At 46.9% G+C, this 14,711-nt stretch overlaps 4 protein-coding genes across 4 annotated transcripts; 1 reads left to right on the top strand and 3 right to left on the bottom strand.

Annotated features, from left to right (window-relative positions):
• Positions 1-2,518: 2,518 nt before the first annotated feature.
• AO090026000083 (S53 family peptidase) lies at positions 2,519-4,947 on the bottom strand (the record flags this gene model as incomplete). The annotated part of the gene is made up of 9 exons (XM_001821530.3): positions 2,519-2,591; positions 2,648-2,822; positions 2,898-3,073; positions 3,124-3,291; positions 3,342-3,482; positions 3,542-3,732; positions 3,795-4,353; positions 4,409-4,672; positions 4,736-4,947. 9 exons carry the CDS (start codon positions 4,945-4,947, stop codon positions 2,519-2,521), a joined length of 1,959 nt encoding a protein of 652 aa, XP_001821582.1.
• A 1,102-nt stretch (positions 4,948-6,049) lies between these two features.
• On the bottom strand, positions 6,050-6,889 carry AO090026000084 (EXPERA domain-containing protein; the record flags this gene model as incomplete). Its single annotated transcript, XM_001821531.3, has 4 exons — positions 6,050-6,132; positions 6,181-6,415; positions 6,471-6,634; positions 6,694-6,889. 4 exons carry the CDS (start codon positions 6,887-6,889, stop codon positions 6,050-6,052), a joined length of 678 nt encoding a protein of 225 aa, XP_001821583.3.
• A 2,455-nt stretch (positions 6,890-9,344) lies between these two features.
• On the bottom strand, positions 9,345-11,899 carry AO090026000085 (uncharacterized protein; the record flags this gene model as incomplete). Its single annotated transcript, XM_023236228.1, is given in 8 exon segments — positions 9,345-10,397; positions 10,479-10,588; positions 10,643-10,842; positions 10,908-10,934; positions 10,954-10,982; positions 11,044-11,498; positions 11,507-11,783; positions 11,846-11,899. Coding segments are annotated over 8 exon segments (2,205 nt in total).
• A 129-nt stretch (positions 11,900-12,028) lies between these two features.
• Positions 12,029-12,874, top strand: AO090026000086 (uncharacterized protein; the record flags this gene model as incomplete). Its single annotated transcript, XM_023236227.1, is given in 4 exon segments — positions 12,029-12,056; positions 12,194-12,608; positions 12,707-12,801; positions 12,819-12,874. 4 exon segments carry the CDS (start codon positions 12,029-12,031, stop codon positions 12,872-12,874), a joined length of 594 nt encoding a protein of 197 aa, XP_023090890.1.
• Positions 12,875-14,711: the final 1,837 nt, after the last annotated feature.

Genomic DNA, 14,711 nt, shown 5'->3' with positions numbered 1-14,711 from the left:
TCAAAAGACGATGTGGGGAGGGACCGCCGATTCATCACATTGAACGCCAACTAAATAGTGTGAGCAATAGATAGGCCGCGTCCAGGAGGATCCATTTTTGTGCATCGATCAACATCGTTTACTAGCCATGTGGTTCTGATGAGGGGTATCCGTGTACATCCATCCCTCCCAGGGCGAGCGTTGTGGGGCATTCATCGCAACGTAGGGAACCACAGACAAGGATCTAAGTTGCCGACTGCCTTCCAAGGCCCTTCGAACCTTGACAGGTATCAACCTTGCTTCGGATGGAGTCATATCCCCGATAAGCTTTGAGCGAGGAACGGCGGCGGTTGGATACATCAACTTTCCCAACCGACAGATCCCGTTCGTCTTATCCACCGTGTCCACCGATACGCGTAAATCTCGCTGGGGAGCGTTGTGAAACGGTGCGCTCTATCCAAAGCTGCAAGGTACCTACCTCGGTGCTCGCGTCGTGTATCAGCTGTTAAGAGCGATCATCGACAGATCGCAATCGTGAATATGTTGAGGTTCGTTTCATGGCCCAGGGATGAGATTAGGGCTGGTGGTCAGAGCTCCGTAACCCCTTACACAATGTACGGATACCCGCCAATCAGAGCAGTGCAGGAAGGCGGACGGTAACTTAATTCCGAAATAGTCAAACACAATCCTTTTGATTTTTTGTCGGGGAATTTGTGCCGACCTGACAGATCGCATCACTCGCATGGACGTACGAGCCTTTGACTTTCTCCCTTGCATCCCTAGGTTTGACGCTAATAACGATAGAAGATGCTCTCATTTGCTCCAGCCTCCTTCCCCCCTTTAAGATGGAGTCTATCTTAAGCGAAGGAGTTATCGAGTCTTGTTGACATCCCTTCCAAATTCGTTTAAGAACAGGATAACATTGATCCTTTTCATTCTTTATCGCTTTCCATCATGATTTTGCTCGGCGGGTCCAGAGGGGGTATCGAAATTATCTCATGAACTCCAGGATATCACGCATCCATGATATGTGAGTCTGATCAAACTTGAAGATGTATTTGAACACGCCAAGCCCGACTACGAAACGGGTTGATATGGATATGAGCTCGGCAATCGCCCAAGGGGTCAGAGACATAGCCGAACTATCAAACCAACAAAGCTAGTTGGTGGAGGCTTCCCCCTGCGCCGTTGATGTGCAGGTTCCCGCTCAAGCACATCGTAAGGCAGGGCGCTAGAACACCATTGGTTTCAGTGCCAATAATTGCTGCCATGGATGAGATCTCGTCCCTTACTGACCTTGTTTGCCGACCGGCTTTGTACTATGACATCCCATACACTACCAAAATTGGTATTGTTCACCCTGAGACACTTGTGTTTCTCCCTTTCAGGTTATACACCCATCGGCTGGACCTGTAGGAGGCAGTGCTGACAAGGAGGCTATCCCTTGACGTCCAGGGGTAGTCTTCATCTGAGAAGTCGCATGTCATCTGGACTTTCTTGCACAACTTTAGGCACGAACTTGGTGACACCCGCGTGATAGATACCTAGGGTCTGGAGTATACCTTCGTTACCATCGTGTTGTCATGACTGGGCTATCACCGACTCGTGAGATCTGCCTCTTGCTCTCACTCTCGTCACTCTCATGAATTCCAAATATGGCTTGGATGGGGCTATTTTTGATCCTGCGGCCACCAACATAGAAGGCGATCAACACCGAGACGTGTGATTATGGGTGAAATGCTCCCCGACGACCACGGACACTGTGACGAGTGAGTTCCCAGTCGGCTAACAGATAGACCACACACAATCTTATCACCCGTTTCAAGTCGCATATCCAATGATTGTGCCTATCTAACGTGTAATAGTGACCTGGCCTGATTCTGAAAGACTCTGTCCCCCGAGAGAGCTTCGCGATCGACCAAGCTAAGGTGGCAGCCTAGACGGCAGTGTTTCAGACCTCTGTGGTATTTGCCCTGATCGACTCAGTACCTATTGCAATGACGATCCGAGCTCTCGGACCTTACTGCTCAGCGGCTGTCATGTTACAGTGCGCTAGAATGGATTCTGAATTGATAATGACGCATCCTAGACATGGGTCGGATTTCTATCCCGTCTATTCTAGAACCTTGAGTTAAACGTACCGCTCATCGTGAATAAACTTTCGTGCACGAGGTGTGTTTCGATCACGGTGCGCTCGACATGGCCACTCGCATATGGTCATGTTTGCTAATTCCACTTTGTTGTCTTACAAGGCGCGCTAGTCGCTGTCCTACTTCTCAAGCGGAAACAGATGTGCAGCGATGAATCCCACTCGGAGCATATGAAAGACAACGACGAAGTCTGATCATGCAACCTGAAATGCCACGAGGGAAAAGCACACCGCTCGAACCTACAGTTCCTGGGCCCTCGCGTTGAAGTAATCAATATTAACAAGAGAAGCATAAATACAGGTCAATCTATGTATCAGGGTCCATTCCCAAATCTCCGCTTATCCTTGTATTTCTGGTGACATTGTTACCGCCAGCGTCCAACAAATCGCCTAAGGCAGATCAAGCCACAACTTCAACATCTTAGGATAGTTCGGTGTTCCCAAACCAGTGGCGGGGTCCCATCTGAAAGACCGCGAGTCAGCAGCTAGCCACGAAACAGAGCGAAAATGAATACTTACCCAGGAGCAGTTGAGAAACCGTCCGTTCCACAGCCGGGATTTGTACCATTGGTGATATCATTCAGGACGGAGGGATTCTTGTAGAGAACTGGGTTGATAAAACCCACGGGACCCTTTCCGACGGCTAGACGCTCGTCGATAATGCGGTTGATGATGGAAGCAAAGATCGGGGTACCTGTAGAACAAACATCTGGTTAGTAGCTGCAGACTTGCATATCCATTAAGAAAGGAGTGTGGAGAGTCAACATACTAGCACTTGTTCCACCGGACGAACCGAACTCGCCGCCATTGAAGACGGCAATGTTGTCGCCATTAGCGGCGACATCTGGATAGCCTCGCCCCAAGCGATTGTAAAGACCGCCGTTCTTGCCGAGGTTTTCGGCACCTTCGTAGTATGGATAGGGAGGGTTGTGGTCCTTGAAGTATCTGCCTTCGGCGTCAGTTAAAGGTTTATTATCATGGGTCAGAAGACGTACGTGGCAACGGCTTCCGCCTGGTAATCGGGGATGGGGTAGATGTTGCTGAAGCCACCACCCGAAGCATAACTGTACAAACCATCTGGATCGTATACGGCACTCTCGGGCTGGGAAACGGTGTATCCCGGGTAGACCTTGGTGGCGCCGACGTTGGTGATGTATGGGCAGCTGCATTCATTAGCGCATGAAGTTTACGAGTGGCAGTGGACGTCTCTCACCTGTTAGGGAATGCAGGGCTGAACACTGTCCCATTGTTCAGGCAGCCATTAACGCTGTTACCATCTCCTGGGGGTCCTGCAACACCGTTATCACCAGAAGCAAAGAGTACCGAGACTCCCTGCAAACCAAGCTTCAGGAACCTGGAAAGAATTAGCGTTGAATGGAGCAAATGCATGGGATAATAGCAACGAAGACCTACTCCATGCATTGTCTCTGTTGGTAATTTGCGGGAAGGTCATTCTCCTGTTCGCCGTATGATACACTGATAACATTAGTGGGCTTAAACACGCCACACATGAGCTGTCCATCGTAGCCAGCGTCATCAGGATAAACGGGATCCAGAGAAGGGTCGTTGCCACATTCACCATACGCGCAGTAGGTGCAGTAAGACTATATATTGCGTGACGTTAGTGATACAGTTCAGATACTATGATAATCCAGTTTCAACTCACGCCATCAAGTGCGTCCAAGAAAGTGTTGAGGAATCCCGTGGTATTGCTGGCCCAGTTTGCATCATCAGTCTGGTACAATGTGATGCTCTGAGGATGCACGATTGGATATGCCAGTTCGAAATCGAGATCTGACTCCCCACCCGCCTTAGTCACGGGGACTGGAGCCTCCGCACCGTCGATGAAGGCGGGGATTGGGTGGGTGCCTTGAGGAATATCCTTGGCAAATGTCTTGAAGAAAAGGTCGAGGTCCTCCTGCGCATAGTAGTCCCCTTCCTCGAAAATTCCCAACGAGTTATTGGGGTGAGGCGCCGCACGCGCTGAGGGAATCTTATACAATGCCCGAATGCATTCTGGTGTGATTAGCTGATCACAGTTAGTGACGTTGAGGCCTTTGACATCGTGTTGCTGAATAGGCCGTGGTCCACGAGCAGGGAGCTTCGTCTTCTTGCTCGCAGCTGCCCTTCTACGGATACTGGAGGGTTTGCCCGAGGATGGGTTCAGATTGACACCAGGATGCACATAGTCGATATGCTTTTGGACTGAAGCCGGGACATGGTACCTGCGTATTTCTCAGTCACGAGTCCTAAGACAGATTAGTAGAGTGTATAACTCACTGTTCGCAAGCAATTGCTTTCTTGCCAGTTTTCCTATTATGGTACTCATAGTACGTAGTGTCGAACAAATTCTCGATCTCCTTCGACGTGGCGTGGAATACAAGCCAGCCGTGGTTCTGCGTCTGCGCGACACGGCTGGCATTAATTCCCTTCTCGGTGAGCCAGTTCTGAACCTCGTTGACTGTTTCTGTCGACGGCGCGAATTTTGCAGCGACTTCATCTGCCGAGTAAAACCTGGCATAATTGGGAGAGCTCGGATTTGAGCTACACACAGCACGTTAGAGCGGAGTATAACCTTGACAAGCGAAACAATAGCCGTTCACTTACACATCCATGAGTAAATCATGAGCCTCCTCGAGACTACTCTGGGTTAAGCCAATGCGGACGACATGTTTGTCCGATGGGTTCACACGCGCCCGCTTAACCCAGTTTGAGGATGTAGCTTCACGTCTCTCGTGGACAACTGAAGTCGCAGCCGAGAGAGCGGACAGGCCGAGCAGGAGCCCGTTGAAAAAAGAAAGATGAGACAAGGGTCGCATTGTGTGGACCTGATATGCGAGATTTCCACAGACAGACAAGCCTGAAGAATCATATCGAGAATATCGTGACGGCTGCACATCTTTATAGATGGCTTAGTCTGGTGTATAGTAATGTAACAATTGGCCCCCGATATATCTTACGGCTAGTTTAGTGCTATTCCCCGACGGAGCTCCGCCTTGTGGAGTCGCTGCTTGCGAGGTTTGTCTCAGTGGCAGAGGATCCATGTTCCCCGTAGAAGGCTGACTTGCTTACTCCCTTCTGGCCAGTGATGGTATCAACAAATCCAACGTTACACTATAGTCGACAGACGGTGTTGAGGGTAGTGTCCGATTGGAAATCTAAAATTGTCTGCACCGCCTACTGACGATCAGGACCGTTATGGGGCGACAAAGACTACGACTAGATATACCTCAGTCCGACAAGGGACTCACTAATATCAGAGACACTTATCATCCATCCATGTATCCTGTCCTTCCTGCAGGCCGTTGCAGAATAACATGTGCAAGACGGGAAGTCATAAATTGGCCGTCTGCATCCCAGGCAGATAAATGGTGGCATATCATGCAAGGCCCCACTTGGATAGAATAGCGCGGAAACCCTGGATTCCTATCTTCAACCACTAAGAGCTTGTTTTTCTAGGCACTCCAAGCTTAACAGGCACAAGCTCCGCGTAATATTCAGCCTAGTAGCATAACCTGGTTGTGCCGCCTGGGTCCGATCGGGCCGATCACCGTTTCTAAATGATTATCTTCCCCTGAGAAACGCTTGACCACCGGGGTGTCCCAGCATTTTATACGTGCTGTATTAACCGGGGATGGTATCCGAGTCCGTCGGGAGAACTCCGGAGGTTTGAAGCGGGACGATAAACGTCTACGTTCTATGCGCTCCGGAGTCCGGAGATGGAGAATATCTAATAAATAGCATGCATTGTACCACTGATCTCGCAAATGATGAATTGTCTATAATATTAACTACTAATGTCGGCCGCATAACATCCAGGCCGCCTTCGATGGGGGAAAATTGAAGATATTCTTCAAGGAACAAACACCAGGGTCTTCCTGTTCTAGACAAGATCGACTGATTTAATATCTTCTCCCCAAATTAATTCAATTTGCGTGAGGAACCCAACTCCTGCACTGTCTTGAACGCTCTATATATCTCTCCGATACTCTGTTTCACGTAATCTAAAAAGAGTTAGTTATTTCATCTTCAAAAACCGGGCAGATACTCACAAGAGCCGATGAACATCCAGATGAAGTTGAAGAAAAAGTAATAGAACCAGAAGTAGTAGCCCTCGGGCCGACAGAAGGTTTCTCCATGGAAGTAAAGGTCAAAGAGACTAGTGGCATAGTAGAGGACGTCACCGTAGACCTGACCAACGGAGAGCAGCAGCTGCAGGGCATGACGTGCAGGGTGCTGAACTGCGATGCAGTAGGCAATAAAGAAGGCCAGGGGTCCCCAGCAGAACTTGCAGGACTGTTAGTCTATGTTAATTTTTAATGACACAATCAGGTCCACTTACAGCGGTTACGGCCTCCATGGTGACCAGGAATGCGTCCGATGTCAGATACCGGGAGTCCGACAGAGAATACTCCTTCCATAGCTGGCCGAATAGTTCCTGGGAGCCTGCCAGGGTCTCATGATGAATGACAAAGTAGGCCTCAAAGAAAAAGTGAATGAAGCCCGCTACATGGCTCATCTTAGTGTGACTTCTCCAAACGGACTGACAGGGTCATGGAACCTACTCAAGCACATCCATACAAAGGCCAGTTTATCCGCCCGACTTGCCGTCGGTCGCACACGTCGTATGACGAAAAAGGCAGTTCCTAGTACCGCAGCCCATAAGAAGCCAAATTGGGCGATTAGGGAGACTACCGAGGTCTCATTGGCGGCAAAGTGTGGTAGCTGTATCGTGGTGGGATAATATTGGTGAGGGATCATGGTGAGTCGACTAATGCAACCTTGATATAGAGAGAGCAGGGACGGGGTTCAGGCACACCAATCAGATTTCCCACGTATGATACTTAGTACCCTTCTTATCCTATAGGTTGTCGGGTGTTACTTCTTATATGGGTGGCTTTGGACGGCAATTCTGTATCGGGGTCCGCGGATCCCGAACTTCTCTCGGGAAGTCGAGTTGCCATATCGGACCATCTTGGCCAAGATTAAGGCATCACTGAATTAGTAGGTCTATTGAGCTTAATATGATATGGCCACCAGAATAAATGTGATATAATGCTAGAACAATTACATTACCACAGCAATAGCATGTTCACAATCAGCCAAATCGATCGGCCTGCATTTTGTGCCTCAGGCAACAGTCACGTCGCATGCATAGCCGTCTCTTAGGTCAGCAGACCCACCACGCACTTCGGCGTGTTGGTCTGCCTCACCCAAACGATAATTCCCATCTAAACGATAAATTTGAAGCTATTCAAGCTCCTATACAACATCGCCTTGAGTATCTATCCAATAAGGTAATCTAGGGCCTTCCCTATCCACCTGGCCAGCTTCTGTACTAGGCAGATCCCCTGTATTTGTCGGTTGTGGTGGTTTATCGTATTCCAAAGCTCCCGTCTTTCTAATTTGCCTAAGACCCTGTAGTCTTTCCACCTCAGTACGATCCGCAATTCGGCGTTTTGCATCATATACAGTTAGTGGCCCGTGGTATTTAACCCTTTTCTGTGATTTCCGTCTATCCTGAGGCTTCCGGTATCGAAGATGCTGCTGTAGATCATCCTTGAGCTGAGCGGCTAATTCAGTAGTTTCAAGCGAGCTTTGGAATACACGGTCAAGGCGTCGTACAAAGCTTTGATCAAGCTCCGGGCTATTATTAATAAAGCTCTGCGCTTTACTAATACTTCGACGAAGACCTCGTATTGTAGATGGTGGCGATGAGCTTGATGGTGGTGGTGATGGTGTTGTAATTATCTCAAGTTCTGGAGCAGTTTCCAAAGCCTCACGTAGAGATTTCATCACCTTTTCTGAATCTAAGGGATATAGACCTCGCTTTTCAAAGGCATCCCGGATTGTACGTTGTTTGAAGGTCATCGTACGAATAGAATGGATCTCTTTTAAAAAATCACTCTTATCGTCCATCTCAGCACCTCTTTGAGCGAGCTCATTGTTTCTCTTGCGATAAAAGTGCTTATAGACTTGAAAAGGTTGTCCATCAAGAGGCTGTACAAGATGTGTTGTATGAGGAGGAAAGCAATATGGTATAATATAGTGTAGTCCACAGAATTGAAGAAATTCATAGGTAAGATGGGACTCGTGGCCATCGAAAAATAGTAATCGAACCTCTTTTTTTGTAGAGATACGGTGTTTTGTATGACGGTGGAAGTGCTGAATCCAGTCAAAACTAATCTTATCTGTAGTATAGCCTTTTGGAGATAGAGATATTCGATATTCCTCTGGAATATCTGCATCGTACCACCGCTCAAGATGATATGTTCCTTTGAATATAAAGTATGGAGGAAGAGTAAAACCGTCCGCTGCAATACACTCTATTGCAGAGATCAGTTCCCCTACTTCTTTAGAGGGATTTCCTCTTGCAGCTCGTAGAGGCATAGTAGTTACAACTTTTTGAGTCTTTCCCTGTCCAAGTTGAAAGCCAGTTTCATCGAAATTGTATATATTTTTGGGAGGTATATTCTTGATAAAGGCCTCTAAGCAGTCGTACCAGTGTTGGAGAACACCTATATCTTCTGCATCAAGACGCTTCTTATCTTTCGGCTTCTGCTGAATGAGCTTAAACTCCTCAGGAAGACGTTTAATAAAGCGATAAACCCAGTTCTTGTCAACTGTACGAGATTGCCCGTCGGTTATATTCCGCTGCAGTATTTGGTTGGCACTCTGCTCAATCATTCCGGCCGTAGGTGGACTATATAGATTATCAAGCTGACGAATCCAACGAATTAGTGCCTTTTCTTGTGAATCATCAAGTGTCTTGGTTGAGATAGGACGTGAGGAAAGATTTGCTCGGCCATGAATACGCGCCCGGAGTCGTTGGTAAGGAACATTAAATTGACGCGCTAGCGCAGAGATATTGGGCTTTTTTTTGGCCTTGGGCGATTGTACAGGCCTGTACGATCCGTATCTCGATATCAGAATAAGAATCAGGCATGGTGGTGGTATATAGGAGCCTGAATAGCTTCAAATTTATCGTTTAGGTGGGAATTATCGTTTGGGTGGGAATTATCGTTTGGGTGAGGCAGACCAACACGCCGAAGTGCGTGGTGGGTCTGCTGACCTAAGAGACGGCTATATGGAGTGGAAACAAACAAACCAAACCCAAACCAAAAAAAAAGAAAGAAAGAAAGAAAGAAAGAAAGAAATTATAAACATAAGCAAAAAGAGCAAGTTTTAAGTTGCAAAGTATCAGCCGATATAAGACTCAAAACGACACAACATGGCCTGGACTGCTTTGGGTAGCGGTATATCGCACCCCGTCCACCTTGAGCCCCTGCTCATTCAAGAGCGTGATGGTACCCCCCTCGTCGGACAGCGCGCAGTTGTGCAGCTGAAAGCTCTGGCGACGTCTCCGACGCAAGACGGTACCATCGGGCAGGTATTCATTGTCGCCTTTGTGATTCCGAATGCTCCAGCCATTAAGTACCACGGGCGCGTCCGCGCGGTTCGTGAGAGTGATCATGTCAGGTTTGGCTGTTGGGTCTGCACCATGGTGGCGGATTAAGGCCTCGCTGATAGAAACTGTCCGGTCATGGACATCACGCCTCTTTCGTTGGTCCCCGGGGATTTCCGGGTTCAAGAGCTCATTCCAGGTAAGATAGCCGTGTGGGGGAGTAGGCTGACCTTCGGCGTCGGTATGCACAGCTTGAGATGCAAAACCGATAAACACCCCCTTCCAGTGATCTCCAAAGTCCAGCAAAATACCCCCGTCCTGGTAGATCCCATTGTCGCTTTTCCACTTCCTAGGACTTCCCTGGTTCATGTGAATGTTGTGGATACCGTTGCCATGGCTGAAATGCGACCCATAGATGTAGATCACGCTGTCATTGTCGACCGCGCCATCCAGTAAGGGGATCAGCTCATCCAATATGTCATTATCAGGTCCAGGAATGTCATGAGGTAGGAGTCTGCCTGTTTCTCGGTGGAACAGATTGCCTCTAATATAGTCCAGTGCGAGACCGTTAGGGGCTTGCTCCATGGTGCCTTCCAGTCGGTGAAATCCTGGTTTCAACTCCCGGAGCTGTTCATTCTGAAAGTTTTCGAATTTTCTGGCCTGCCAGAACACTAGTCTGGAGTCACTTTTGTCCCCAGATTTAATGTTTATTGCTGCGCGACCTTCGCCGCGAGGGTTGTCACTGGTAGTAAAGAACAGCGATAGGTGAGGCGACACATGGTCATCCGCATCAGTTTCATAAGTGAAGCGGACAGGCTTCGCCTTCCACACTCCGTAGTTCTCAACGGGCATTGTGAGAGTGGACTGTTTCCTTGAAGAATGTTTGGATTGGCAAGGTGGCTAGATGACGGAACCAATATTTGTCGCAGAGCATGAACCATGTACGAAAGAATGCAAAGTCCTATCTCTTATATCTCTTAGTCTTGGTCTAGGCCCGTAACGTGCCGTTTGCTTGTGGAAATGGGGCCCGACGCCGGTCGCTTTTGGATACATATCTGATCTGAATTTGTGTCGACTGATGCACTATGGACACATCTTAGAGGTCGAACACGATATTCTATCGCTGGTACTGATCGCCTGATCAAATAGACCTTCGATCCAGGCCCTCCAGACTCGCTTAGGTTCGACTGTCACGGACGAGTGGTTGAACCACAGCGCGTCCCGCAAATCACATTTGAGGACGTGCGGAAGTAAGTTGACCTTTCCATGGAATCGAGGAACATTCCAAAAGCAGTTATCATACGTGAATCTTAGTGTTGCATTTAGAATTTGTGATTCGTTTCACTCAATGGATTTATCCCATTTTTTGTCTACAAGTTGATTGACTTCAGTGAACCAGCCCTATACCTGCTCCTCCCACCCCACACATCGGGTGACTTCGATGGCATCCTATCACGGTGATTAGCAAAGGACAAATTTGAACAATTCCATCTTCGACACGGAGACTCACCCATTCTCCCTCTGGTTGCTGCAGTACACTTTGGTACACGAGGTTGGGATTTCCAATCACTTCAAACGCAGGCGTATCACCCTCTGGCATATGTGAATTGACCTGACGTTGGCTTGTGCGCTCCACATTATATCCCTTCATGGGCCCTCCCTTCGCGGCCTCCCGTTTCTGCTCAACACTGCTACGGACGTACTCCAAGTACGGCGGGTTCCCGGGATAGAGCACATTGTCTGCAGCCAGCACCGAGCCCGGGACGATCATGCCATGATGCTCGCACAGCTTCAAGTCCGTCAAGTACGTAGGCTTGTAATGATCCAGAAACATAAGTTCGATTTTGCTTACCTCCCCTCTCCGGTATAACCTGTCAAGAGAGACGTCACTGCGGCCAACAATCACTCGTACAAAATCGCGCAGACCGGCTAACTCGATCAGCATGTTCGCAATTCCGGGTTCAGCTCCAGACTGAGATAGCGCTCGCCACCATTGCGACGTACTGCGTCGCCAAAGAGAATGGCGGAGTATCCCATATAGCAGCCCAGTTCGATCATCGTCTTGGGCTTGATCTCATCAATTAGATCGGTCACGATCCTCCCTTTCGGTGCACCGACGGTCATCATGTAGTATCCCTCTTCGAACCTGTTCATCAGGTCAAGTACTTTCTGCGAGTGTCCTCTGATCTCGTCTAAGTGTGGCTGGCCGTAGATGAAGTGAAGAAGTTTCGTTTCCTGGCCAGCTTCGCGCTATGAATGTATTCAATGTTAGTCACTACACGTAGACTGCTGGAGCAAAGGTTTTGACATACTGAACGTTCTCCAGCCCGGAAATGCGGGAGGGAGTCGGTCTCGGTCAACGGCATTTTCAACGTGGAGAAGAATGCAGCTGGACGTGGTCTCTTTGAGGTCAGCAGATTGACATAACCAAACGACTATAACCGAGCTCTGGTAGCGAGGAAAGTATGTAGCGGATGATATGTTTTTGAAGCACAATGGCAAGTGTGAGCAGTCAGCGACGCGGTACGATGAGCAATACCTCCCCGCAGACAGCCGAACATTATAAAAATAATAAGATCTGGTAGATGTACTTATCTAATCCTGTGTCTGACTTATCGTTTTGGAAAGGTTAATACGTGGTGTCATAAATATAGAAACAGTGTCAACAAGAAGCATGAACGTGAATTGGCCAAATCGGGCCTTGTGCACTCCTGATCCCGCGGAGAATTATTATCTACCTGTCTTAGATGAGGATTGGAACAATGGGGTAAGCAGGGTTCAACAATGTTACTGTATCCAGCTTTTAATCACATCACAGACTTATCCGAATGCACCCCCCTACACTGTCTCGTCCCCATGCGCCGAGAAAATGGGCAAGTTCGCGCGCCTAGCGCAGGCTGCACACTTGCTGAGCAGGGTTCTTCGACATGTCTCCGATACAGAGATAAGCAGACACTTCTTGAGAGAAGAAGGAGACATTCTTGACCGTGCCATTCGATCCTTCTTATCATTAACCGTCTCAGAAGAGGAACTATGTGGAGTAGCGTATTGCTCTCCCGTAGCCGTCTTGGGCAGGTACGAACCATTTCACGAAACCCAGCATTTTCTACTTTTGACTAACATCAGTTTCTCTTCAGTGCCCTTCTAATGCTACAATCTTTCCATCGACCAAGGCACGAGGTGCCATCGCATGCTGCAGGAGAAGATCGCTCTCTGACAGCCATGGAAAGAACAGCTGAAGTGATTTTACCTATTGCACATCGACTGCGTAACAACCAATCGCAGTTCCCATCCCCACTCGTGATGGACTGGCTGTACCAGTCTGCGGTCATATTTACTAATCTGGAGCAGGCGAACTTTCCTTTTTACAGGGATTGTGTAAAATGCGTACGGGAGGCAATGGAAAATCTGACTTCTCTCTGGCCTGTCGGAAGTAAGAATTCTCCGCCGTTTGTGTTATATCAGCGCTGACGAACCTGGCAGACTTCTATCTCGATCCTCTTGAAACGAGAAAATTGACTAACATGCAATAAAAGATTTGTGATTCGACTGTTCCTTGCTTCGACGCCTTGACACATTACTTGTAGAAGTGTACACAGAACATCTCTGTGCTTATTAACTTAGAAAATTCTGAATTATACATGCTCTCAACGGTCCTCCAGCTCCTTCGATAGCTGAATAAAATCCTCATCTTCCCCAGCCGCCAGCTCCAGAAATTTCACTTTATTAGCTTCCGACCATTCGTCCTCTTCTCCAACCTGTTTATGCATCATGTTGTTCAAACGTGGCAACAATCCACTGTATCTCGGGCTTGGCAGCTGTTCAAAGGAAGCACTCGCTAGCTAGGAGAAATGGGCATATTTCCTGTGGGTGACAGACTAGCAACTCAATCTTGGCAAATGGCGGGTTAGATTGAGTCTGTAGCCAACTGTTACAACAAGTCCTACGTGGAGAATGATCAGCTCTCTGCGTCGATCAAATAAGCATTGGCCCTTTCAATCAATCAATCAATCAATCAATCAAGATTCTATTAACCTGTTCGAGCCTAACTATTGAACGTCTAGCTATGCAGGTGCTTGGGAGCCTAGAATCTAATCATAAAATGCCGTATCCCATAAGGAAGTAATCGAAAGCTTTTATCACAACTAAAATTATCTACTACCTGACAGTCTCCCTGATCTATCTTTCTCAGTCTCTACTATCCTATATTCTCTAGCTTCTTTTAATATCTTTTAGTAGGTAGGTGTTGGTGCGTGTACTAGAAGGGTTTAATCTAGTTCTTTTTAGTATAGTTGTTTACGTATTGTCTTTTATATTTATCTTTTTTTTATAGTGACTAGTTTACTCTACGTTTTTAAATTAATTAAGTAATTTTATTTAATATATAAATTTAGCGATGTAGTATATTATCTATAGGTGGGATATAATCCTATTATAGTCTATCTTTCTTTAAATCCTAAGATCTAGCTTATCTAGTATAGCCTTTCTAGGGTTAGTAAAAAGTGGATATTAAAATAAAATATACTGTGATGTCTAGGATCCCTGTCTATAGTAGTATTAGTTCGAGTTAGATATCTTGATTTTAAAAAGAAAATATTTTAAACCGTTTCTCTATATCTATATCTAAATAATAACCGATACGTACGGCTTAGATAGGCCTTTATAAATATTTAGTATTCTTTTATTTAGGATCTTGACTAGTTTGTGTATTATATAGCCTATTTTCTCTATTTTCTATTCTCTAGTCTATTTATTTTTAATACGGTAGTGTATCTACTGTTTAGCTATCGTGGTAAGATAAATAGCCTCTTCTATTTTCTAGGTATTCTCGCGTGTGGTTTTATTGATTGTCTTGTTCTCTGGCACGCCGATATATACAGGGATCTAGTAGATCTAGACCTGGCTCTATATATTATATCTTTGTATAATATAGTAGATCTCGCCTAATATATATTGCTTTAAGAATTTTTAGGGATTGTAGATCGCCTGAATCGCGGTTTAATTATTTATAAAGATTATAGCTAATCTAGTTTCTTTCTATACTCTGTATAGAGCTATCTAGATTCTAATTAGCTTCTTTATATAGACTGTTGACTTCTTTTCTATATCTAGTGTACAGTTTCACTTCCAGCTCTACAAGAGATAGACTATACTTACTTTAATCTAGCCGTTTAGACC

This window comes from Aspergillus oryzae, chromosome 3, assembly GCF_000184455.2.
Source record: "Aspergillus oryzae RIB40 DNA, chromosome 3".
Lineage (NCBI taxonomy): Eukaryota > Fungi > Ascomycota > Eurotiomycetes > Eurotiales > Aspergillaceae > Aspergillus > Aspergillus oryzae.
The sequence above is the reverse complement of the archived record's forward strand: the minus strand, read 5'-3'. Positions and strand labels throughout refer to the sequence as shown.